The sequence below is a fragment of the Corvus moneduloides genome, chromosome 3 (assembly GCF_009650955.1).
Source record: "Corvus moneduloides isolate bCorMon1 chromosome 3, bCorMon1.pri, whole genome shotgun sequence".
In the NCBI taxonomy this organism is placed as follows: domain Eukaryota; kingdom Metazoa; phylum Chordata; class Aves; order Passeriformes; family Corvidae; genus Corvus; species Corvus moneduloides.
This window is the reverse complement of record NC_045478.1, coordinates 90,244,300-90,269,948: the sequence shown is the minus strand read 5'-3', so window position 1 is coordinate 90,269,948 and position 25,649 is coordinate 90,244,300. Positions and strand designations below refer to the sequence as shown.

General features: G+C 44.9%; 3 protein-coding genes across 8 annotated transcripts in view; 1 reads left to right on the top strand and 2 right to left on the bottom strand.

Moving 5' to 3' along the window:
- CMTR1 (cap methyltransferase 1) overlaps positions 1-4,814 on the bottom strand; it is a 28,416-nt gene extending 23,602 nt beyond the window's left edge. Inside the window, 2 exon segments of the mRNA XM_032103921.1 lie at positions 2,670-2,813; positions 4,538-4,814. Of these exon segments, the coding sequence (XP_031959812.1) occupies positions 2,670-2,799 (130 nt within the window). The 5' untranslated portion in view covers positions 2,800-2,813; positions 4,538-4,814.
- A 2,526-nt stretch (positions 4,815-7,340) lies between these two features.
- RNF8 (ring finger protein 8) overlaps positions 7,341-25,649 on the bottom strand; it is a 22,366-nt gene continuing 4,057 nt past the window's right edge. Inside the window, exons 1-8 of one of the 3 annotated variants that reach the window (XM_032102718.1) lie at positions 19,939-20,067; positions 17,504-17,632; positions 15,269-16,009; positions 14,117-14,179; positions 13,656-13,745; positions 12,369-12,476; positions 11,201-11,405; positions 7,341-9,358 (exon numbers count right to left, since the gene is read on the bottom strand). In XM_032102718.1, the coding sequence (XP_031958609.1) occupies positions 9,213-9,358; positions 11,201-11,405; positions 12,369-12,476; positions 13,656-13,745; positions 14,117-14,179; positions 15,269-16,009; positions 17,504-17,632; positions 19,939-20,028 (1,572 nt within the window). In that variant the 5' untranslated portion in view covers positions 20,029-20,067 and the 3' untranslated portion in view covers positions 7,341-9,212. Of the gene's footprint in view, positions 9,359-11,193; positions 11,406-12,368; positions 12,477-13,655; positions 13,746-14,116; positions 14,180-15,268; positions 16,010-17,503; positions 17,633-19,938; positions 20,068-25,649 lie in introns of those variants that run through there. The other 2 variants (XM_032102719.1, XM_032102717.1) reach the window with 2 other exon arrangements.
- Positions 20,160-25,649, top strand: part of AARS2 (alanyl-tRNA synthetase 2, mitochondrial) — an 18,651-nt gene continuing 13,161 nt past the window's right edge. For 3 of the 4 annotated variants that reach the window (XR_004238898.1, XM_032102714.1, XM_032102716.1), the window contains exons 1-8: positions 20,160-20,526; positions 20,841-21,094; positions 21,743-21,888; positions 22,663-22,857; positions 23,720-23,864; positions 24,299-24,444; positions 24,745-24,853; positions 25,158-25,196. Coding sequence is in view for 3 of the 4 variants with exons in the window: in XM_032102714.1 (XP_031958605.1) it covers positions 20,175-20,526; positions 20,841-21,094; positions 21,743-21,888; positions 22,663-22,857; positions 23,720-23,864; positions 24,299-24,444; positions 24,745-24,853; positions 25,158-25,196 (1,386 nt within the window). In the remaining variant the exon portion in view is untranslated. The remainder of the gene's footprint in view (positions 20,527-20,840; positions 21,095-21,742; positions 21,889-22,662; positions 22,858-23,719; positions 23,865-24,298; positions 24,445-24,744; positions 24,854-25,157; positions 25,197-25,649) is intronic. The other variant, XM_032102715.1, reaches the window with a different exon arrangement.

Genomic DNA, 25,649 nt, shown 5'->3' with positions numbered 1-25,649 from the left:
TACAGCAAGCGAGGGAGTTTTTCACATCTAGAGCTTACTGATACATACAAACTCAAGTGAAAGCTAAGGTCAGAAGACACCAATCTCTTTTAAAATACCTTGAAAGAGGTTTGAGGAAGAACTTAATCAAGTCAACGGGTCAGTCAAGGTAATAAGTATCAACATACATAGCAGGCACTCAAAATAAACCTTTCTCACCAGAAACTGATGCATCAGAACCTTCATGGGCACCAAACAATGAAGCTCTGTCTGTGCCCAGCTCCCCCTTGGAATGTAGTTGGTAAGAACCTAGGCCTGTATGAGCTGTATAGTCCTCACTGCTGCACTCCAGCTGTGAGATGCCCAAACCTACTCGCTCCAGGCAGGATGTAACTGGGATCTGGGCAGGAATCATGGTAGTCTCATTTGTCTCAGCCTGCTCTGTACCAGCTGGGTGCCAAGGGGAGCCCTACAAAATCCAATGAGTCCTTCTGTTTTTCCTGGGGTAATATCACTATGAGGATGAAGCAGTGGCACAAGTTTCTTACTACAGCTAATTTATACAGACTGCAGGAGCAGCAATCCACAGCAAGCACAGCCATGCTCTGTGTTGGCCCTCTGCCTCTTGAACTCCCTTGTTTGCCAAGTGCTAGAAATCACTTTGTGCTGCTTTGTACAACTAGGGGAAGTTGAACTACAAAAGTTGCCCTGAGATAACACAGAAGATTGTTAGCAGAGTTGATCTTTTCCTGCTTATCACTTAAGAAGGGATAATTTAGCTCCACAGAAGTGTTAAAAAAACACGAAAGATATTTCAATACTTAAAAGGAACGATTGAACTTTTCTTACATTTGTCTAAATTAAGAAAAAACAGACTATTTCTCTCTCAACTCACAGATCTCTGTATTTTCCTGTTCTGGAAAACTGAGCATCAGTGAAGTAACAGGAAACAACTGAAAAATTAGCAAAAAAAGGCCATTACAAGAAAGTGAAGTAAAAATGAAAGACACCACAGTGAAATATGCAACTGTAGTTAAAACCTTTTCAACGTGTCCTCAGTGCTTGTTGCTGAGCAATCAGACTTTAAGATTCAGGACTTGTGTCCCCACATAACTACTACACTTGAGTTTTACAGTATCAACCTTTGAGGCTTCCAGCTCCAGACAAGGAAGGCTATGATTCAACTTGTGTTTGCAACATTCTATACCCATCTTGATTTTCAAACATCTGTCCCACAAAATCTATTTCTGTTTCTTTCACAGTTTTTAGCTAAGAACACACTCACAAAGGATTTTTGCTTTAGGGTCAGCTACTGCTTTCTGCTTCTTCAGTTAACTTTGCTACCTGCCTTTGAGCTGTGTCTTATTTTCTAGAGACTCATATAGTGCCTTAAACCCAATACCCACTACATAAGTTTCACGGGAGTCCCTTCACAACTCTTCTTGTTTTTAAGACTTGCTAAGCCATGCTCAGCTGACATTAGATCTCAAATCACTTTTTCCCCGACCTCCCCTCTTTCATTAGAAACCACAGCGGGTGTAATAGACTACTAAACAATTAACTCTACCCAAAATGTTGTCCTTGAACTGTATCAACTTGGTTTTTAATCACTACGGCTTAAAGCCTATTTTGAAACATTTATGAACTCAATAATCAAAAGGTTGGGTGGGGAATGAAAAAAACATTTGTTTGATTTTTTTAGTCCAGCCCTGAGTGCACAGAGCATTCCCTACCCGAGCTCTCACATTCTGCACCTCTGACCTCCTCACTCACCTTGGGCCTTGCCAGACAGGTACCCACACACACCCTGCAACTACAGCTACTCCCAACCCACTCATCTTCCACACATAACCCCTTCCATTTTCACAAGGGAAGGCTTCTTTATGTGTTCAGGCTCTTGAACACTTCATGACCGTGGGAAATCCTAAGACTCTGATGTAGCAGGCATGACAGTAAGGCAACCTGAAGTACCATCTTGGGAGAGTTTCAAGTGTCCCACAACAGCAATACCAATTATGTAGGGCACGTGCCTCAACTGTTGTATATCCCAATTCCAGGTGAGAAAGCATACTCCAAGAAAAAGCAGGCAATTAGTTAACTCTGATTTTCCTTCTGAAACAAAACACCTGTGAGCTCTCTCAACTCTGTTCTCCCATGGAAAAATCACACGGAGCCAGCATAAGAGATGGGTCCTACAAAGTTGAAGCCCCAACCAACCAGCCCCTCTGTATTCATCTCAATTTCTCCCATCTGCAGAAATTAGATAAGACTACTGATTTCTTTCTTCCTCTTTAAACAAAATTATGATTATGATGCTTCTTTATGGCATAACACCCACAGTGCCTCAGTACCGAGTTTCCAAACCAGAAATAACTGCTGAAACTGAAAAGACCAATATGACAAGAATGTTTAGAGCTTTGGATCATGCACATGTCATCTGCCTCAAATTCAATTTTCTACATCTAAATTCATACAATTCCCAAACAAAAAAGTTTACATAAGATTTTAAAAAAGCCTAAAAGAATTCACACCAATCCAAGGTTGTGAAAAGAAATAATGTAGCTTTTTTCCTAATGAGAGAGTATGCCCCTGAAGTTCAAGCTGTTAATTAGCACTTAGGAGATGTAGGTTCAGTTCCTGGTTATTATTTACATCCCCTGCAGCAGCACATACCAGATCTCCAACCTTACCTTGAGTAGTATGATTACTATATTGATTTTCATCATCTGAAGTAGAACTGAGGGTTAATCCCAAATCTTCCATCCTCTTCTTCTGCTTATTTTGGGGGCTGCTAAATTCGGGTTCTGTCCTTCTCTTCATGTTTTCCTGAAATGCTAAAAGAAGAAGATCACACTTGGCAAACATTACGCAAATTAACTTTCTGTAAGGCACGGCAGCATGGTGGCATAGATCATGTTATGCTGTTCAGTATTAGGCTTCTCAACTTGAAAATATTAGCTTCTTTTGAACCTGCCTTTTTAAACATCTAATTAATTAAACAGGAAACTGATATGGAAGTTTCCCTGTAACTGATGAATTTCAAATCACTTCTACAATCTACTTATCCCCCAAATGCAAGTAGATGAAGTCAACCCAGACACAGACACTTAGATAACTGAAATATATGGCAGTTCACTACTACTACTGAATCAAAGATTCATTTTATCCAAACACAGTGAAAAAATGTAAGATTAATCTAATGGAGAATATGCAAGGTGGAACAAATTTCTCATGAGACTCCAAACAACTCTGACCTCACCTCTGCAATAATTAATAAAGGAGCTTTTCTACATTACTTGTATAACAGAACTTCATTAAATATGTGTGCTCAAGTTGTGTGTGTTGGTTGTGTTTTTCACCAAGAATCACTAGCAATATATCCAGCTTCTGGATGTGGCTGATAAACTTGGCATAAACCCAGAGAAAGGTCTAATTCTTAAGACAGAGTTAACAGAAGCCAGCTTGGAAGACTTGCAGAAGACAAGAAGCAAGGAAAGGGAAAGCAAGTAAAAACTTAAAGGCAAAAATGCTTAGCACACCAACTAAAACCTCCCTGCTATTGAAAAGAAAAAAAAAAAAAAAAAAAGAAACTGAACCTCCATTAGTGTTTATTATTCTACATAAGATTGTTGGGCTACAAAAGATACCCCACGTCACCAATTCAAACCTTCAGTTATCAAACGTATTTCCACAAACACATACAAGGCACCTTAAGGCCAAATCCTTTTTTTATCCCCACAACTCTGACTGCAGAATGATCCCACAACCTCACTGCTCTATGGCTAAGAAATCTTTCCACTTCCACCAGAAGTTCTGTTGCAGACAACTCACCTTTATCTGCTCTTGCCTCAGTTAAAGGTTTTGGCTTTTTCCCCTTGTTTATCTCTAACAAACCAGCCACTTTATATTTCTTCTGAGATAGCCAAATGAGAGACCAACACACTTTCAGCTCACCCCTGCCAGCTCCCTGTCGAGACCGCCACCCTCCGAACCTCACTAAGGGTCCCTCAGCACACCTGCCTTCCCGACAGATTTCAAGCCATGCAAAATTAGGAGCAAGTTAGGGACACCCAGTCTCTCAGGAGCCTCGCAGCTGCGAGGGAAAGCCCCTCCACATCCCCAGCCATGCCCCACAGCCCCCTTGCACCGCACCACCGGCCTCTCACTGAATCATTTAGGTTGGAAAAGACCTCTAAGGTCATCGAATCCAACACACGACTGAACACCACCATGGGAACTAGACCATGGCACTGAGTGCCACGTCCAGTCTTTTCCTGAACACCTCCAGGGATGGTGACTCCACCACTTCCCTGGGCTGTCCATTCCAATGTCTAATCACCCCTCCTGTGGAGAAATTCTTCCTCATTTTCAACCTGAACCTCCCCTGGCGAAGCTTGAGGCTGTGTCCTCTTGTCCTGGTTGCCTGGGAAGAGGCCGATTCCCACCTGGCTACAGCCTCCTTTCAGGTGGTTGCAGAGAGCGATTCGGTCTCCCCTGAGCCTCATCTCCTCCAGGCTAAACACCCCCAGCTCCCTCAGCCAATCCCCACAGTACTTACCCTCCGGACCCTTCACCAGCTTCGCTGCCCTTCTCCGGCCTCTTACCCCCGTCACACCGCCCGCCGCGCAGCCCCCGGTCCCAAAGGCCAAGCCGAGATCCCCCCGCAGGCGGAGGGCGTGCGGCGGGGAGACCGCGGGAGCCGCCGGCGGCCGCGCTCCGCGCTGACCCGCACACGCCCGGGGTCGGCGGACAGCGCCGCGCTAGAGCGGGCGGCGTTCACGGCGAAAGCGGGGCAGGCGGGTGGCCGCGGCCAGCTCCGAAGGGCTCCAGCTCCGAAGGGCTCCGGCTCCGAAGGGCTCCGGCTCCGAAGGGCTCCGGCTCCCAGGGCGCGGCGAGCAGAGGGCGCGAGGCCACCGCCGCCGCTTTCGTTTCCCCGCTCGGACGCGGCGTCGTCACCGCCCCCGCCCCGCCCCTCGCGCGGGGCCTCCCCGGCCGCCGGCGCGCGGCGGTGACGCACCGCCCGCGCGCGCCCCGCCGGGGCCGTTCCCACAGGCGGGCGGCGGGCAGCCCCGGCCGGGCTGAAAACACCGAAATTCTGCGTAAAGCGCTACGCAGAGTTAATAATTTGTAAATATATGGATATAAAAATGTTTATCGATCGTGTATCGTAGCGGAAGGTGGGAGTGTCTAGGCTGGAGAGGAGAAGGCTCAGGGGTGACCTTATTGCTCTCTACAACTCTCTGAAAGGAGGCTGCAGCCAGGTGGGGATCGGCCTCTTCTCCCAGGCAGCCAGCGACAGGACAAGAGGACACAGCCTCAGGCTGCCCCAGGACAGGTTCCGGTTGGACACCAGGAGGAATTACTCTACAGAAAGGGTGAACAGACACTGGGATGTGCCACCCAGGGAGGCGGTGGAGTCACCGGCCCTGGAGGTGTTCAAGGAAGGACTGGACGTGGCACTCAGTGCCATGGTCTAGTTCCCATGGTGGTGTTCAGTCGTGGGTTGGACTCGGTGACTTCAGAGGTCTTTTCCAACCTGATCCTAGGAGCCGTCTTGTACTTTGCATTAAGCTTGAAACATGGGGACATACATCTCAGCACACAGGACTGAATGCTTAGTCTCACAAAACCTAAGCAAACACGGTAGTATCAAGAGACAGGAGGATCCTACTTGGGAAGCGTAGCTCACGGTTATCTAGTTGCTGTAAACTATGTGTCTAAATAGGTCAAGTTAGGACAGGAGGATGAGGAGGAAGTAAAACATTGACTAGTCAGAGCATACCATTGGAAAAGAAAACCCACACTTCACTTGGGGGAAGAAGCACACAGCTGGATTATTAAATTGCCTGTTACATGTTCTGCAGAGTTAAATTTGACAGTTGTTGCTAAGGCTCTGTAGCAGGATGCTTGCCTGGAATGGGAAAAACAACTCAATGACTACTGGAAAAGCTATCCGTGGTAAGAAGGGGATCATCATGCTGCTTTTGGTGTTCAATAATGCTGAAACCAGTCTGTCTCATCAGTCCTGAAGTTAAGTATCCTGATAGTGAGATGAAGATGTGGTAGCCCTGGTAAAATACCCAGATAAAGGAACAAACAAGTGATACTATTGATAGTTTATCTAAAGTTGCTGAGCTGACACAGCTGGCCTGGAGACATATGATTGACAATCAATAACTTCATACTATAAAAGCCCAGTCCCAAATTTTAAGGGCAGGGTCTTCTAACATACCCCTTCTTGGAGAGTATGTGTGGAGATTTCTCCCTGGGGATGCTGCTCAAGGTTGCTCCCATGTCTAAGCAAAAGAGATTAGTCCACATTCGTATGGGTGAGTAACATCATCTCTACTTAATTGGTTTTTTCCTAGCTTTAATACAATTGCTTTAAAACAGTTGCTTCAATATTGCATCATAGTGCACTGTTACAGCTGTTCTACCTCCCTATACTGTGTAGTAAATAATTCTGATTAAGATCTTTTTGTCCAATCATTATCCTAATAAATCATATATATTTATATATCTGGTTTGCCATCCTTAAATCCTCCAGGACAAAGTTGTATAAAGGTTCATTTACACCTATATAATCCTTTACACATAAACCACTGACAATCTGAGGCTAAGACTGGATCCAGGCTCCTCTCTGAGAAGGATTTTAGAAAGCAAGGAGGCCCTGTCTGCACCTCATGACTCAATGGGAGGGCTTCTTCAATAAACTTTGTCTGAAGCTCCCACTCTACCTGTGACAGGCAAATTTTTCTTGCGCGAGATTGTCAGATTGGTCTCGGACTCCACAGATCTGCATGAGTTAAACATCCCTCTGTGATGGTTCCATTTCACTAGCACCCCTTCCCAACTCTTCCACTGATGCTGACAGTGTATTGCTCTTAAAGTGTTTGATTATCACGCTACCTGACAGCTGTCTTCAAGGCAAAACAGCAGGTCTTGAACCTGCCGTGCATCATCTGTGACTAGCTCAGCTGTAACCTGACATCTGGAAGTGCTTGATGCCATCCCAAGACAGGTAACAGTTCAGGGCATGACATCTCCAAGGGCACATCCAAGTACAACCAAGTAGAAGAAAGGATCCAGAGCTTAGAGCAAAGGAGAGCACACTGCTAGATATACAGGTCTGCTTTTGTCAGTGAAAAGCTTTTGTAAGTGAACAATATTAATACTTAACCTCCCTCTGTGGACGTGTACACACTGTGCACCTACCAGTAAGAGTGAAAATAATTTGGTATACACCACTTACATTCTTTGTGTTCTAGTGAAAAGAGGACAAACTCTTTTCAAACTGAAGATTACCACTCTGTTACCGAGGGAAGCATTATCCTTCTCTGCAATATGCATAAACACCAACATAATAAAATAAATATGTATTTTGCAAAATGAAATGAGAAGAAAAGCGCAGCAATATGGAAGAGTTACAGAGTAGAAGAATTTGCAGTCCTATGGAACCAGAGTATTTTCCTTCTACTCCTCTTCATCGGGAATACCTGTTCCACATCAGCCTATTTCATGAGCATTTTGAGGAATGCTCTTCTCTTGCACATTCTAGAAAGCATCTATTCATAAAAGAAACTTCCAAGAGCACATACAGAAAGTGAACATTAAAAGAGAAAGAAGAATACAGAAGATGTAGTGTGTCCTTCACAAAAGAAACCTTACACTAAAGTTTTAAGCAAGTTGCCTGGCCCACAGATCAGGCCTCCCCTGTTTAAATCCTACTGACCAAATTTGTCAGAATGCACTACTTCCTTAGGACAGCATCATCATTCATGCACCTTTTTAATGGGATCCTTCTTGGTGGAAGAAGGCAAGAGGTATGATAGCTATTAAATTGGCATTAGAGTAGTCACAGTCCTGAAGGATTGGGTTGTCTTTTATCAGTTCCTGAATACAAAAGTCTTTGAAATAACTTTAAAGTAGTCACACTGCGTACAGCAATCAAAACGTGACACAAAGTTATTAAATGAGATAATCTGTTTTCTCAAAGAAGTCTAAAGACAACTAGAAGACATTCATCTCAGTGGCTGCACCAAAGAAGACTAATGCAGAAATGGATTTGTATTTCCGTTCTTAAACAAAATAAACATAGAAACCAAAAAGTATATACGAAAAGCCAAAGATATATTACAGATGACAAGGGCTTCCCCATCCTCTTCTCACAGTGTAACAGTTCTTTCCATGTAACAGCTAAGTCAAAAGCATAAGTCACTGGAATGGAACTTGATAGACAAATACATGACAGGATGAGGCAAGACTTGATCAGTCTCTTAGGAACGAGTGATTTGCTGTGAGGGTAGTACGACCCACAGCTCAACAGTGATGTCTTGTAAACAATAAAATGAAGGGCTTCATTCTATGCCTTGTGGTTGTCTACATACACTGCTTTCCTACCCTGCCAACAGGACATTTCAGTGATTTGGACAGCAGTGCACCTGAAGAGGTGGAGATTCCTCTCTTGCTGCTGATTATATGTCTTTAAAGTCACTGCTGCTTCCCAGTTCTAAAACCCTTTATGCAAAAAGCCTGAAGAGGGAACAAACCAGAGACACTACATGAGAAGAACACTAGCTAAAGAACTCTGGAAGATTTCATCTCCTCCATCCCTATCTAATGGAAAATGGGCTACATAAACAGAGCAAGCCAATGGCCAGCAGGTAGCTTACAATGCACTTGCGGCCAACAGTGTCTGTGTCCCACCCTTTATTACCTTCAATGCCAAAGGCCTGAGATGACCCTTGCTGCCATATGAAATTCAAGAAGAAAACCCACACTGGCACTTCTTCCTGATATGCCTATCTCCTGCCTGCTGGTGGGGATGGCCAAGTTCTCAAAAGGCTTGGGACATTCCCTCTTCTGCCTGAAATAAGGGAAACTGGTGTACACATGTAAACATGTAATTCACTAAGGAAAGGGCAATGATGCAATACAAACTATTTCATTACACCAAGCAGGTCACAAGCTATCATGGGAGTTTAGGTTTGTATACCAATTAGCCAGCATAATGGCAGTCTGTTCTCTCACAAACCCAATTTTGTTTTAGAGATCAAGCTTCTGTGCATTCATTTGGAAAACAAGATCCTTCTTCCAAATGCTGCTAGTTTCCAGCTCCAGCCTCTTCACAGAGTTCTTCCAGGTGCCCAGTCCATTCCTCCAGCAGCAGTCAACCAAACACCATTAGGTTGGTTCTGGGTAGCACACAGGCAATGAATCTGCAGTTACAGTGTTCAGATAACATAGTAGCTTTCACTATAGGAAGAATCCTCCTCAGAGTCCTCACTCTCACAACTGCTCCTTGACAAGATGGAGTAGGTGGAAGAAGGGACACCGTTGTCATTGTCTGTGGCTGGTTTCGCCATCACATTCTGTTTCTCTGCATTTAAAACACACAGATGCAAAAGTTAGCTGTGACCACTGTACCCACAAGTGTTAAATTACTACCTGTCCTTGAAACTATTCTATGTCTTCTCACTGTCAGTTTGCAATAGGTCTTTCAAGCTGCAGGACACAGGCCTTTTTCTTCTCAGTTTTCAGCATAAAAGAACAAAGGTATGGGGTTTGTTTTCTTGTTTTCTTAAGTGTTCTAAAGTGTTCTGTATGTCTTTTCTTATTAAGGTAACACAGATGAGGAGGAGACATTCTCCACCCCTTCACAGCACACAACTGGCAATGGAAGTGGCTAACTATTACAGTGCCTTGACAGGTAAGAGAGGGAAAGAAAAAATGTGTAAGGGACTCTCAAACAAGTAATGATTGTTCAGGACACTTACAGCCTCATCAAAAGTTTCATCTGTTTAAGACTGCAAGCTGTCCTTCTGGTGCTGGGGCTACTAAGACTCTTAGAAAGGTTTTTGGAAAGCCATGACAGCTTCTGAAGTGCCACTTGCAACATTATTCTTCTTTCAGCAGGTATATTTCTTAAGAATTAATTTTAAATAGACAGGTAGTTATCTTCATTTCAATCAAAATGTTTCCATCACTGAACAAAAAAAAGGCAGAGAAATCATTTCAGCTTCCAGCTGAAGCGTGTCACGGTGAATCTAAATGATTTCCTACAGGTAGCTATTTCTGAAGGTAGGTTGTGAACTCATTTGCTTTTTGCTCAAACAAGGATGAAGAGCATGGTTTAGCACACAATGGGCTCCAATGAAGGCACCACTTCAGCTAGTGCCCCTTAGTTACCTGATGAGACACTTCAGGAGCGCTGTGGCACTCTGCAGATGCACACATTGCACAAGGGCTGCCTCAGAGGTAAAAGCAATTCTTGTAGCTGAGCTGGGCAGCCTCTGAGCAATGCAGCATTTCCTGAGGGAATCAGACTGAGAGGGTTGCACAGGTAACTAGGCTTGAACTAGCACTGCTTAGTGATGTCATTCTGTGTCACCATGGTGCATCTGAAAGGTTTCAAAAGCACCTTTCTTTTGGTAAAAGGCTTGATACATTGCAAAATTAAGGATCATGCACTCATCTCTATGAACGGAAAACAAGACAATTACTTAAGGGAACACAGCAATAGAAATTTAAGGGGTAGCAGGAAAAGACATCTACATTTCAGCACCTAGATACCAGTGTCAAGTGCTCTAGAAATAAATTTAGAAGAAAGAAGCAGATTAGGAACAACCCATACTGGAGGTTTTATTAAAGCTATCTCCATCATGCACAGTATTTTAGCAACAACTAGACAAGACGTTATGCCCATAAGCCACAGTGGCTTTAATTGCACAAAAATAAACATGTCAGAGCAACTGTCAGTTCAGTCATACATTTACGTGATATACCAGTGTCTCTTTCAGAGATTTCCTACATAAATCTAGCACAGAGAAAAGAATTCAGAGCTTCTTGTCAGGTCTGTTGAGTTTCTGTAATTATATACTCCACAGTTTAATCAGAAGTGCCTGGTAAATTTTTCAAGGACCACTCTATGTATTTTTGCTTTTATTTAGTGATCTCTTTGAAAGAGCATAACCTTTAGCGTGGTTAAATTAAGCTGTCCCGCCAGACTGTGGAATTCATACTGAAGTCTTTTCCCAAATTTGTATTAATTTTGTTTTACTGTGCAGTAAAGCTAGTTATTCAAGAGATCTCATTATTACTTTTTTAGTGTTTCTGCAGCATTCCCCGAGCATCTTCTTGGTATATAGGTGCGAAAGAAAGTTGTACAAAATAGATGGAATAAGAGATTGTACTCGTCATGCCACATCCACCCACCTCTCACCTTTCCGCTCTCTGATAAGGGTCAGGCGATGCTCTTTCATTTCCACATCCAGGTTTTCTACCATCCTGTCAATGCAGTTATCCAGCACCAGAGAGCGCGTCTTTGATTTGATCTCCTGCCTGCAGATAGGGCACTCCCCTTTACGTTTCGTCCACTCATTGATACAGTAGGAGCAGAAGCTGTGAGCACAGTTCAGAGTGACCGCCTGTGGAATTCAGCACAAGGATACTGGTCACAGCATGCTCGCACAGGCATTGTCAAGCAAAAACACAGGGAAGTGTTAGATGAATATTTTGTATACGGAAAGGGACTGGAGAGCCTAAAGCCTTTAGGGCCTTCGCAGGAGTCACACACAAACTCTCCCATGCCAGAGGTCAGGCCATTTTACAAGTCAGTTAATGGAGTCGTAGCAAGTCAGAAACAGACAAAAATGCATTAATTTTATTACAAGTTTCCCCAATTTGAAAAGGATAAATTATGCAAAAACTCACATAACTTCAGAATAGCATCTTAATATACTGAGAAACCAGAAATTAAAATTTCAGCTAGCTCTTAAGCTGTTACAACAAGGCTAACGCATCAGGTTTCCCACAGTAAAACATAACGTCATGAAACTGAACTTATAGCAAAATAGAACAAAAATAACAGTCTACATGACAAGCATAGCCTATTACTTGTAGAATCAAATGAAAACAGGCCAATTTCTCAAAGAAAGAGTTTATCTGAACAATATAAACATCTCAGGACTTGATTGAATACCGTACTTCCCCTCCTTTACTAACCTCTCCAAATATCTAAACCTCACACAGTCCAACCCTAGTCATCTTAAAGCAAGGCCCACTACAAAATAATTCTTGCCCAAGTAGCTGTCAGCAACAACTCAGAGCACCAGTTTAAAAACCCACGCAAGTGCTCCAAACTTATGTGCATTCAAGGATTAAGCACTCATGTTTATGCAAGTAGAGACATTAAAGCTGAACCTGCTGTCAAGCAAAGAGTCAGGGCAGACAGAATAGATTTCTGGATCGACTCTTTCCCATAACTCACTGTGGGTCTGTTGGGACTGTTAAGTGAAGTAAAGAAAAAGGCTTAAATATTGCTTTAATAGAACTATGGAAAGCTTCTCAAGTCTCTTTTTTACTGCAAACCCATACAGGTTTAAACATACCTCGATAAAGTGCTCAGAACAGATTGTGCACTGCAACTCATTCTCCAACACATCATTCATCTGATTCAACACCTCTTCTTTTTGGGCTCTCACCTTTTCCTTCTCCTCCTAGTGGAAAAGTACATGGGGTTGTGTATCAACAAAGAACAAGGTTTTTCTCAATTGGCAGAAGTATGTGTGTAGGGGAAGAAAATCATACTGCAAATCTCCACATGTCAAGTGGAGTGGAGATCTATTATATACCCAGATCTGTAACCTCTCTCCTCTTTGTAGTCTCAGCAATATTGAGAATATTCCCATCCACTACAGAGAACTTGGAAGGAAGAACAGCAGCCATTACCAAAATTCCCTTCAGCCTAAAGGAACTACCACCTGAACAATCTTTTCAGAATCTTTTTCAACCTGTTCCTGGCAAGAGTTTGGCTTTAATCAACTTATTTTTGATGCCTGATATAAAAAGCAAAACACTCAACAGACAAAACACCTCAAATGTTTAAAAAAGGAAGCACTGAAGTTTAAAACATTTACTTGCATTTAACAACCCAATAATCTTTTTATTTACTTGTTAAGAGTTAAATTAGGCTGATTAGGCTAGGTACCCACTCCATCTTCTAAAAATAACAGAAAAATTCTTCTAATTGAAGCTATAGTTGAAACAGCAACAAATTTCCAAAGATGACATTAAAAAACCATAGCAAATTGTCAGTGGTGGATAATGTGATAATTTCCCAAACTAAGACACAGGAAAGGATCTCCTTAATTATTTTCCACTCATCACTTTGTGTCAAGGGCAGGAAGAACTGTGGCTTATCTCATTCATTATTCAAACTCCATGTTGCTTCAGTCCTACACTCCCTTATAGAATTGCTGACACACTGCAGTTTTATTTGAATGCGCTTTAACTGAAAATGAAGAGCCTCACTTTTCAAACACTTTTGGTTTGTCGGTGGGTTTTTTCCTGTTGTTTTTGGTTTGGGGTTTTTTGTTTGTTTTTTAAAGAAAAGGTGCAGTGGGCCCACTTCTCTTCCACAATGCACAGTTCAGGTGCTTTGGGCTTTCTTCATGATCGAGAAAGATCTAGTAACAACTGTTCAACACTAATTTATGAAAAGGGCAAGGTGCCTCCTCCCCCAGTGCTGGAAACCAGAGTCAGCTGCCACCTCAAAACACAGAAATTTTGCACTATAGGAATCCAGGCAGAGCCAAGGCAAATGTTAAACCACTTCCTCTACTGCAGCATATCATGTTTCACTTATGAATAAAACTAAGAATGCAGTTATTCCTTACCTTGGTTTCTTCAAGTTCTTTATTCTTGGCTCGAATTATCTCCTCAAAATCTTTTTTATTACGATTCAGTTCTTCCATCAAAGCACGATGCTGTAACAATACCATTCCAGAAGTTATAAGAACGCCATTATAAGCTATCCTATTAAAAATACATGGCCATAGTCATAAGGTTCAGCATACTCATTTCTCCTAATCTCCTCCTAGAGCAGCAACACATACGAGTTGAGGTGTTAAGGCAGTTTATCCATAGCTTAAAATTGGAATGTACTGCCAGTTATTTAGGACCTTCCCAGTGCCATCACACTTTGCATTCCCTCCTCCAGGTTAGTCTTTCATTTCAGTTAGGTTTTACAGTCACGTAAGGCAAAGTCCTTGTCTTCTACCAAGAGGCCACAGCACTTGGAAAGATTTAAATATCTGAGTTACACAGTTACACCAAACCTAGACCCATAATCACTTGCCTCTTGCAGGACCTGGGTCAGCTGCTCCTTCAGATTCTCTTCCCCTTGTTGCCACTTTTCTCCCTGGGGGGGGTAAGAAGTGGGACAAAAAAAAAAAAGACTTGAAGAACGTAAGAGACAGAAAATTACTGCTCTGCATACTCTCTTTAGAGGATATGCTTAAAGAAACAACACTGATTTTCAACAAATGGTGAGATGTTCTTCTCTAGTGTTACATGTGTACAACAGAAATTAGAGCTATCATTTACTGTGAAGAGTTAAAATGGATATATCATTTACAGTTCCTTATTTGGAATACCTCTGCATTATTCTAGCTCAAAAGGCACCAGCGTATTCATAGAAGCAAAGAGATCATGAACGGTTTAAATGCTGCAACTCTATCTTTGCGCACATTCAAAGAGGTCAGAGATACCTAAAGCTCCACGTAAACTTCCTACTATTTCTAAGGACACAACTCCAAAGTTTCTGTATTTCTGATACTGGTATCTTTACATTAAGGAAGACTTTAAGGAAGTAACTGATAAATCATTAAACTCACTCCAAGACAAATCCTTACTTTCTTTAAACCAGATTTTGAGCAGTCTCAAGTTTGAACAGATTTTGGTCTGTTAGCAAAAAAGCAACTCATCACATACACTTACTGCTTAAAGGTACTTACAGATTGCAAGAAAGGGTTTTTTGGAAGTAGGAAAAGAATCTCCCTCCCTCCAAGGATTAAGGCATGCAATATTTCATTGATTGTAAAGACAGTGCATTTGCCATGCAAACTGGGCATTATTTCAGCCATATACTGAGAGAAATTCACACTTAAAGTTATTACTTTTCAACTTGTCCTCTTCATAACCATGAGATCAGGCAAAGACTTTCATTTTTTATTTAAAAACATGCTTCTTTACCAACTGAAATGCTTTATTTTGCACCTTTTTTAAATTCCCCATGCAGCCAAATCTCTTCTGTCTCTGCACTTTCTTTTGGTACGTGCACTGTGTTACATACTAAGTTAAAGTACTTCCACGATAATTTTAGCAGAGGTAATTCACACACACACTATTTATGTTACTGTATAGTTCAAGAGCTATTTTGGATCAATGCCTTATACGAGGCATTCCATAAATGTGAAGACACAGGCCAAAATTATTACCACCACTATACCTCTAGCTTCTGCTGCTCTTTACAGAATGTCCTCTCCAGCTCTTCCACCTGCTGCTGCTGATGCTCTTGTTCCATGCAGAGTTGGTTCTGCAACTCCTGCAGCTCCTGTTCCATTACCAGGATCTCCTTCTGATCACATTTCCTGTGCTTCTGCTTCACATTTAGAACTGCAGTCTGCTTCTCCTGCACTTTGACCTTTAATTTCATTGTATCTACTAGAGATTTCCTCAGCATTTTCAAGCCAGTCCATGACTCTGCAAGACTGGAGCCTTTCTGGTCATTCTGGGGGACAGTCACAGCTTTCTTGGAGTGAACAGGGCTACCAGGCACTGGACCACTATCGCCCTCACTGGGTCCAGGAGAGGGCAGCTTGACATCCATCTTCTCTGTTAGCCGTTTGGCCTCTTCCACCTGTCCCCATGATTTATCCAAAGGTTCATTGTCACAGGACATTCTGTCTCTTTTGCATCTGGAGTTTGAAGGGCCTTCTGATGCAGATGTCTCCAATTCCTCCAAACTAAATTTACGTTTAGTTCTTGAACTCTTAGCTTTCCCCAGGTCACTTCTTTGGGCTAAAAAGGGTCTAATTTTCTCCCATTCGTCTTGAATTACTTCATACTCATATTCAGCAGTCTCTCTGTTTTCCAAAGGCACTCCCAACTGGATACGGTCTCCTTCAGCAATAGGATAGACTTTTGATGGATCCAGGCGCTGTTTGTTAAGCCAGACTCCATTTAGACTCTGCCAATAAACACAGAATCACTAAAATTTAATATGTAGTTACAGAGTCCTCTGCAAGTTATTTCTGGCAACTGTAAATAAACACAGCCAACCTCTTCAGTGCTTCAATCAGAACAAGCCACCTCTTTAAATAAACCTTGTAATATCCAATTTATTGGCTCAGTGTTCCATTTATTACAGTTACTGCATTGTATTATTTACTGCATATTATTCTTGCATTATAGATTTTGTGTACAAGCACCAAGAACATTTTGACACACATGCTTATGCAGAAGGAAAACAATGAACTCTGAGGGGAAAAACCTACACAAAAACTTCAGAAGTAAGAACTAACTAATAAAAAGACTCCACAATAGATCATTGTCAGGAACATGGCATACTGCAGTAATTATTCTTGACAATGAATGCTACCTGAAATTCCAGGGAAAAAAACAGGAAAGAAAAAGAAGCATTGGTTATACTCCTTGAAGGAAACAAAGTTTTCCATAAATACAAGGAGAATATAAGGAAGAAGGAAAATGTTCTTCTAGAGATAATGTTCAAAGCACAAAAAAGGTTTTAATATTAGCTTAAGAAATAGTTTTCAAAACCAGCAAAACTGGTCTGTGCTCATGATGAATTGCAGAAACACTAGGAACTGACATGTCTCAACGAGATCCAGTGGAACAAGCTGACCAACTGGTCAACAGTGATGATACAGAGGAAGTGTTAATAGTTAATCTATGGTAGATGTTTCCTATCATGCAGTACCATTAAGTTTTCAAGTTTATACATGTACTACAAGAGGCTTTTGTTTAAGAGCAGTGTAATTTTAATAGTAGCCACTCCATTCCTTTCTGACCAATCTGCTGTTGACCCAAACATCCTTCAAATCTGCATGACGTGTTGAACATTTTTGTTCTACCAGTGCTGTTTTAAAGCAAATAATCCATTTTACAGTTTTCACACTGAATGAGAAAGTGGAGAGATCATGACATAAAAAAACAGATCACTGAAGTCAAAGTGAGACCCAGGTGAGGACTTTGACATCCATGTTTTATTCTAATCAGCTGAGAAGAACCTTCAGGAGAAACTTGTTTGAACACAACATGAAACATGGTTTTTCTAACACTAGATTCTTGTTGAAGTTTATTATAATTAAAGAACATTATCCTTTTGAAAAGATAAGATTTTATGTCAAAATTCATGGGGTATTTTTTAAGAAAGCGACACAAAACAGGTTCACAGACTGCAAAGTGCCCTTGGCAGGGCCACAATGGTCTGAAAAATGCTAAACCAAGAGGTGGGTCTACATACAGAAAGTAATACAGTTTGCATCCCAACTGCAGCAGACTGAAATTTCCTGCTGGAAGTGCACAACAGGCAAGACACATTCCCATGGACTTCTATCACACTTATATCATACTATATCATAGCCCATACATTGCTAGATCCCAAACAATGGATTCCATTCAATGAATCTCACAGTACAGGGTCTTCAACTGGTCTCTGTACCTTGTTATCCTTGACAGTCCACTGCCCTTCTGCATTCTGCTGGAAGACACAGTGTTTACGAGAGATCATCAAGGGACAGGTTTTTGACACCAGCTGGTACGTGATATCTAATCCTCGGCCTATGGTTACCTAAAAATAAAGTAGTTTAGTAACTGCAATCAGCAATGACATGGTAAATTCAGTTTATGTCATTTCAATTTAAGTACAGCAAAAATCTAGATCAACATCTTATGGTTATTTCCAAAAATTCTGGCACAGTATGATTTTCTTTCATTTAAGAGTAGATAGAAAACGGAAACTTACAAAGTTTTAAGTATTATCTTTCTCTCCCACTGAGGAAAATTTGATTTCTCTGAGGCACATTACAGCCTTGGTTTCATGGAAATCTTCCTCAGCAGCAAAGCTGCTCAAAGCCACTCACAAACCATCTGTGTCCCACCTCAGTCATTACCTAACCAAACGCCATTTCTTCAAACCAGCAGTACTGCGTGTGGGTCTCAAGATTACTTCTTACCCTCTTCTTTTGCTGGTTGCATCTGTTCAACCGTTTGTGATCAGGAAAGATACAGGGAAAAATAGCCCAGAAAAGTGCCATCAAAAAAGTGCACACTCCAAATTGCTTTAAATACATGATACTTTTGTAAATCCCACCATCGATCTCATGGCTCAGAATCTAAGCTACATGCAGGCCATAACCAGTAGTGAAAGTAATCTAAATAACTGGATTAGACTCTAATAGTATCTTCTGGAAGAAGGCACATAATTTAATTGTACCATTGCACAGTATCTTATTAAATCTCATCTAATTTCAGATTGCCATTTAAAGCACACCCCTGCTCTCCCTCTCTCTGCTGCCTCCTCTGCACACTTCTCTCAATTCATCTGTGCACTGCACTACCTGAGCAGGTCTCACCTTGAGTTTAGAGCAAGAACTCAGACTCCCATGTCATAACCAAAGGCAAAGAAGCAAAATAAGATGACAAAAGCAAACTTAACCACGTTGGTGCCTACCACTTAAATGTTTCATATAGATTAGTGTTCCGTCAACATGGATTGCATATGTAAGAGGTACAGAGACTCGAATGGATAAAGACTCCTCTCTTCATAGGGATTCAAACATAAAATCAGCTTTGCACTCGTTCCTGCAGTGGCATCCTCAGGGCCCAGTCACACACATCTGCAGGGCCTCACACACCAATACGAGTGAGAGAAAGCAGGGCCAGTCACAGAACTCCCTCTTGATCAAGTTCATTTAGCAAACAGGGGTCCAAGATGTTACCACTCGCCTGCTGGAGTTCAGTGCTGCTCACAGCAGTACTGGCAAGTCAGAGCACACCCCCACACCTCAGCAGTGTCCTTCGGCACCAAAGTGGTCACAGCACCAAGCCTGACAGGGTTCAAGAAGTGTTTGGACAACACTTTCAGGCATGTGGTGTGATTCTTAGGGCTGTGCTGTGCAGAGTCAGGAGTTGGACTCAGTGAACCTCGTGAGTCCCTACCAACTCAGGATATTCTACGATTATGATTTAAATCCCCAGCAAAAGCTGTTTGCACTCTCTGGCCTGGCCACACCTACAGCACCAGAATGCCATCAGCCTCCCTGCTGCCTCTGACAACCACTGTGCAGACAATCAGAGCAGTAACATCCCAGACTGGATTCTCTACACAATTATCAGCACCCTAGCTGCAAGTTCTCTAGATGTGTTATCTCCAGTCCTTCACCGAGCATGTCTGCACACCTCAGGGTTTCAAGTCCATGATGGGAAAGTAACAAAAGTATACATTTGCTTAAGGATGGGTGCCTTTTGCAGTGTGTGAGCACAAAGGCATTGGCCACAGCATCACCACACCACCTAACTACCTATCTGGTTTTGACCACCAGAAGAGCAATCCTTTTACACTGCCCCAACCTCACCACATGTCTTTGCCTGCTGGGTTTCAGGGAAGAATACCGGGGCCCGTTTTTCAATTAAAAAACGCGATCGCTGAAAAAAACGGCTATTTCTGTACCGCACCAAAACATAACCAAACAATTTAAATATGACCTCGTTTACACCTGAATGCCTTACGCCTTATGTACTGTTAACCTCGCCAAAGCATCGCCTTGTTACTTAGGCTACAGACTCCCTTCCTTCTCACTTACGTTACCGTCACACGAACAACTCTATCTAAATGCGACACAGTTTAAAGATATAAACAAGCGAAGGCTTGGCCAAGGCGACCCCAGCACCCTCGGGCGTTACCGGGGCGTTACCGGAGGGGAGGCCGGGCGGCCCCTCCGAACGGCCACGAACGGCGGCTGCTCCTTAAGCGGGACGAGGCGGTGCTTCTTCCTCCTGGGAAGTGCTGTAAGAAACAACGAGATCCCCGAAACTGTGTCCCGAGAGCCGTGCCCACCCGCCCGCTCCGAGGAGCCGGAGCCCGGCGCGGCTCACCTGCGTGCCGGCCTCCAGCAGCAGCCAGTCGCAGCTGGCCCCGACGCGGCGGAGGCACCAGGCCAGGCGCGGCACCCCGCGCACCGCCATGGCGCCCGCCCGCCCACCGCGATCGGCCGGAGCGATCGCTGCTGCTGCGGAGGCGGCGGGGACGGGACGGGACGGGGCGGCCGCCCCTGACTGAGCCCGGGCCGCGACGGGAGCCCGCGCGTGCGCCGCAGCAGCCCGCTGGGACGATGGCGCGGCGCTTTCCCACTGTCCCGCGGTGCCCCTCCGCAGTCCCGCCGCCCTCCTGCGTGTCCCGCCTTCCACTCGCACCGCCCCTTCCGGGCGTCCCGGCGCTGCCGTCCGCCGTGGGCCGCCATGGCTGCGGCCGCCCGGTTGCGGCGGCGGCTGCTGCTGGCGGTGCCGTGGCGCTGGCGCTGCAGCCCCTGCCGCGGCGGTGCCGCCTGCCCGTCGGCGGGGCAGATCCGCGCCGCCTTCCTGCGCTTCTTCGAGGAGCGCCACGGCCACCGCCGCCTGCCCTCGGCCCCCGTGCGGCCCCGCGGCGACCCGCGCCTTCTCTTCGTCAACGCGGGCATGAACCAGGTGCTCTCCCCGCTCCCGCTCCTCCCCTCCTCCGGCTCCCCGGCGCTTCCGCGTCTCCAGAAGAGCGCGGCCCGGCTTGGGGTGTCCCCTACCAAGGAGGTCTTCGGTGGTGCTTTGGGCTCCCCGCGCCGCCGTCCTCCCGGACGCCTCTCGTAGTGCCGTAGTGCTGTGGGAGTCTCCCTCACTGGCTGTAGTTAAGAACTGCCTGAACACAATCCTGTGCCATGTGTTCTGGAACGAACTTGCTTAAGCAGGGAGGTTGGACCAGATGACCCACTGTGGTCCCTTCCAGCGTGACCCATTCTGTGTTTCAGGAGCCCCAGGCGCAGCCCCCTGCGCTGGGTGGCATCTGTCAATAGCGGATGCCTCTCATTTCCAGTTCAAGCCCATTTTCCTGGGCACGGTGCACCCCCGGAGCGAGCTGGCCCAGCACCGGCGGGTGGTGAACAGCCAGAAGTGTGTGCGTGCCGGAGGGAAGCACAATGATCTGGAGGATGTGGGCCGAGATACTTACCATCACACGTTCTTCGAGATGCTGGGGAATTGGTCCTTTGGGGATTACTTTAAGGTGAGGTGATAGGAGTGAACCCTTTCTAGGGGAAAACGCAACCTTTCTTTTGGAGTTGTGCTGTAGTGCCATAGGAATGTGTGCAGAAGGTGTTTTGGTAAGGTCCAAATTACTTCCTGGGAGCTCTGTGGCCTGGAGCAGAGATGGTCAGCTGATGGGCTCTGTCACTAAATGTGCCCTGCAGACTCTTAAAGCACTCAGCCTGTTAAAGCTGTGACCAACACATAAAAATCAAGGTTTTCTGTGAGAATGCCAGTGTTGACCATTTAATATGGTGAAAAGATGTTACCAGTTCATTTGATGCTTATTACTAGTAAGTTTGAAAAGGGAAGAAGAATAAAGGATGCTAGGTTTTTTAGCTGGCGAATGAATACATTTTTTCTGTGAAAAAAAAATATCCATGTAACTCTGCTGGTGAGCACATAGATGCACACCATGCTGAAGGTCTCATAACATTTTAGGAATGTCAGTTTTCTGCTGGCAGCAATGATCTGTCTCACTCTCCTGACCCTCATCCTGCTCTTTGAAATACACTTGAAAATTAGAAAAGGAGAGAAACAGCTGAAATTAACGTCTTTGTTGTTTGACTCCCATTCTAAAGACTCTTCCTGAATTACTGTGCTTCGTTTATGTTCCCTACCTGCTCAGGAGGAGGCGTGTAGCATGGCCTGGGAGCTCTTGACAGAGGTCTATGAGATCCCCAGAGATCGTCTCTACGTCACCTATTTTGGTGGAGACCCCTCGCTGGGGCTGAGCGCAGATGAGGAGTGCAGGGATGTGTGGCTCCGCCTGGGGTAAGCGTGTTAGAGAAGAGGTTCTGAGCAGCAGGTGCTGACATTTCACTTTCCACAGTTTTGCATTTGCTCTTTAGTTCATCAGCTATAGGGGCCAGAGATTATGTTTTAAACCCATTTTGTTTCTGGTTTCTTTGGGCTGTTAGAAGGCAGCTGGGCTCTGAGCTCACTGAGTCTCTTGAACTTTTGGTTCATTCTCAGATAATATCGGTGGGGATGGGTATGTGCCTAAAACTGGCTGGCGTGGATGAAGTGCATACAGGATCTCCAGTCCTTTGCTTCCTCTGCATGGTGAGAGTACATTCTCCTCTGAAAGGAGGAGATGAAGCAATGGTTGCTTCAGTGAGAGGGTGCAGCCGTTGCAGAGAGCACTGCTGTGCTTTGGGAGCTTGTTCCAGGCTGCATGTACCCAAGGCTGCTTTGAACCCAAGACAGCCAGCTCTGTGCCACTGGTGGTGTTCAGGTCTTGCCTCTGCTCCAAGGAGCAAGGTGCTCCACAGACCTAGTGGGGAGCCTGTCTCGGTCAGCAGGGGCCAGGCTGTGTTTGCCAGTCATTTTGGGCTGAGGCTAGGGTCCTGTCTGCTTTGGCCCACTTAATCTTGCTAAGGAGAGTAATTCTCTGTGAACAGAAGCAGAGGAATTCTAATGTGTTTGCTTATTGAGTCTGTAGTAGGAAGAAAGGATTCCTTTCTTCCAACTTTCTCTGTGATCTAGGCTACTGTGTGATTTGTGTATATGCCTCAGCACTGCCACCTCTGTTGTTTGCCTTTCCAGGGTGCCTGCCAGTCACGTGCTTCCTTTCTCATTGAAGGACAACTTCTGGGAGATGGGGGACACAGGTCCCTGCGGTCCCTGCACAGAGATCCACTATGACCACGTGGGTGGTGGCAGAAATGCTGCAGCACTGGTGAACCAGGGCAACCCCGATGTAGTGGAGATCTGGAACTTGGTCTTCATGCAGTACAGCAGGTACCAGGCATCTCATCTGAACTCCAGAGCCTTTCTCCCTAGCCTGACTCCAAAATCATGTGTATATTCTCAGACTTACCACTGTTTTCCAGGAGCTGGCAATACCAGGAGCAAGAGAGAAGCTATGGGGATTTGAGCATGGCTCTTGGTCCTCTTTGCTTTATTTCCCTGTCTTCTTCAACCTTCACTGCTAGTACTGTATCCTGTAGCTCTAGGGAGGAGGAGAAAGATCCAGCAGGCAGGAATTGTGCAGCAAGATTGATTTATTTAATTATTTTACGAACTCTTTTATAGACTTTTTTCTTCATAGTCTAATTGGTCAAAGGATCAGCCACCCCCTGGGGTGATTGGCTAGAATCCTAAAACATCCATTGTCAAAATATTTTTCTACTGTACCATAAACATAGTCCTACAAGGTCGCAGGTGTTCATGGTTTACAGAACTCTGCAAATATCTTCATGAGAGAGAAAAGTATCCCACGGGCCTAGAAAGAAGCAGGAAAATTTCTTGCTAACAGCATTTTTGTATCCACACACTGCCTATTCTCCCTTAATGCTGCATTCCAGAGATCTCTTGAGGTCTGCAGCAGCCTGGAGGAGGAGGAAAAGGCCTTTGGCCCTATTAGGGAAGGCCTTTTTCCTTAACATTGCAGCCTATCCTGACTATGTGACGGTCAGATCCTGGCTGCCTGATAGGGCCAAGGCAGGCAGTCTTGTCCTTGAGCTTCCTTATGCTGGGTCACCCACTGTTTCCATCCCCTGTCAGTTTCCCATTCTCTTTGATTCACCTGTTCCTTATTTTTGCCCATGAACTGATCCTTGCTTCTCTTTTACCTTTTTTTTTTCCCCTGCCTGGCTGACAGAGAGGTGGAGGGGAATCTCCTTCCCTTGCCGCAGCACCATGTGGATACAGGAATGGGTCTGGAAAGGCTGGTGACAGTTCTGCAGAACAAACGCTCCAACTATGACACAGATCTCTTCACTCCCATCTTGGATGCCATTCACAAGGTGATGGTGCTTCCCTCAGAGTCACCACCCAGCAAAAGCTCCTTGCACACAGACTGTTTGCTGGGTACCATAGTACAGCCTTCTCTGCATGTTACTGAGCAGTGTTTTGAGACAGGAGATTATGTCCTTCCAGGTCCAGTGCAGCGTTCTAGAAAAAAGGGAGAATTCCAGGTTGGAAATCTGCTGGAATATTGGCACTGCTGATTCGTTTTTCCTTCAAAGTGTCTTAAATTTCTCAGTGCCAGGGCATTGGCTGACCTGTGTAAGGTACAGAAGTCTTGGTCTGTAGTGGTGTGGAAGGATTTAAGGAGTACATCTTAGGTTCAGAGGTAGTTGAGAAACATGGTGTCAGGCATGGCTGGTTGCCTCTTGCACTGAAACTTCTTCTGCAGCCATTAATTTCTGCTGATCTGTCTCCCTACTTTCTCTTTTAGGGCTGCAGGGCACCCAGATACCAAGGTTTGGTTGGGGATGCTGATGTTGGGCATGTGAACATGGCCTACCGCGTGGTGGCAGATCACGTGCGCACCCTGTGCGTGTGCATCACTGATGGCATCTACCCAGGCTTCTCTGGAGCAGAGTAAGGACAGAAGGAAATGGCATGGGGTGAAGGGAGTTAGGTCTAGGAAGGAATATGAACAGCCAGGGAGGAGGTTCTGGTGCGGGCCCAAGATAGGGAGCGCATGAGCTTTTGGGGAGGCAGGAAGATGAGAGCCGGGAGGGGGTTCCAATCTGCTGACTTCCCCTTGGATGGGTGTAGAGTGTTGGGAGCAGCTGGCCTGTGTTGATAAATCAGACCAGAGGAGCTGGGAGATGCTGGATGTGGGAGCTGGACAGGGATGCTCACAAGGCTGTCTGAGGAATCCTGCCCTGTTTTCAGACTGGTGCTGCGTCGGATCCTGCGCAGGGCTGTACGCTTTTGCTCTGAAGTTCTGCAGGCTCCACCTGGGCTCCTGGCCTCCCTGGTGCCTACTGTAGTGGAAGTGCTGGTGAGTAAAACTGCTGTCTTGGGGAAAAAAGTCATCACACATGTCCTATTCAGCCCCATGTCCCTTGTCTGCACACTGTCAGGAGTCAGTCAGGAAGGTGTACCTGATGATGTGCATTCCAGCATTAAAAACCTCTTGTCCCCGTATCACTTGGGAGGGAGGGGGCCTAGTGTCATCAATGGTACAGTCAGCACAAGCATGTGTAAGTGTATGCAAGTAACCTCTATAATGTTTGTGACATGCTGTGAGATCCCCTGAGGAGGATGCTGAGGATGTTATCACTAACTGAGGCTCACTTTCACAGGGAGATGCTTATCCAGAGCTGACGAGGAATGCCAACCAGGTGAGCAATGTGGAATCCCCCCTCTCATTATCTTTGTGAGGCACTGCTCTCAGGGCCAGAAATCAGCTCGCCCTTGGGACTTAGCTGGAGGAGTTTGCATCGCCTCCTCTGTAACCACGTTCTCGTGGGTGGGCTGAGATGTGCTGGGCACAAGAAGTATCTGTGGCAGATTTCCATGTGGGAGCTCCACTAGATCCTTACCAGGGACTGCATGTCCTGTGTAAGCTGTTGCTCTAAAAAAGCTCCAGTAGCTTTTTTTGTTGAGTGCAAGTACAGCCTGTCCTTGCCTGCATACTCTTTGTCTAAAGTGGAGTGATGATTTAAGGCTAGTCCCTGGTTGGTTCCACTGACAGCAACTTCTCTGGCTGTTCCAGACATACAGTTGTAATTGGGTCACAGATAAGAATGCCCAATAGGGAACATTTGTCAGCTTAAAGCCTCCCCCACGTGGAT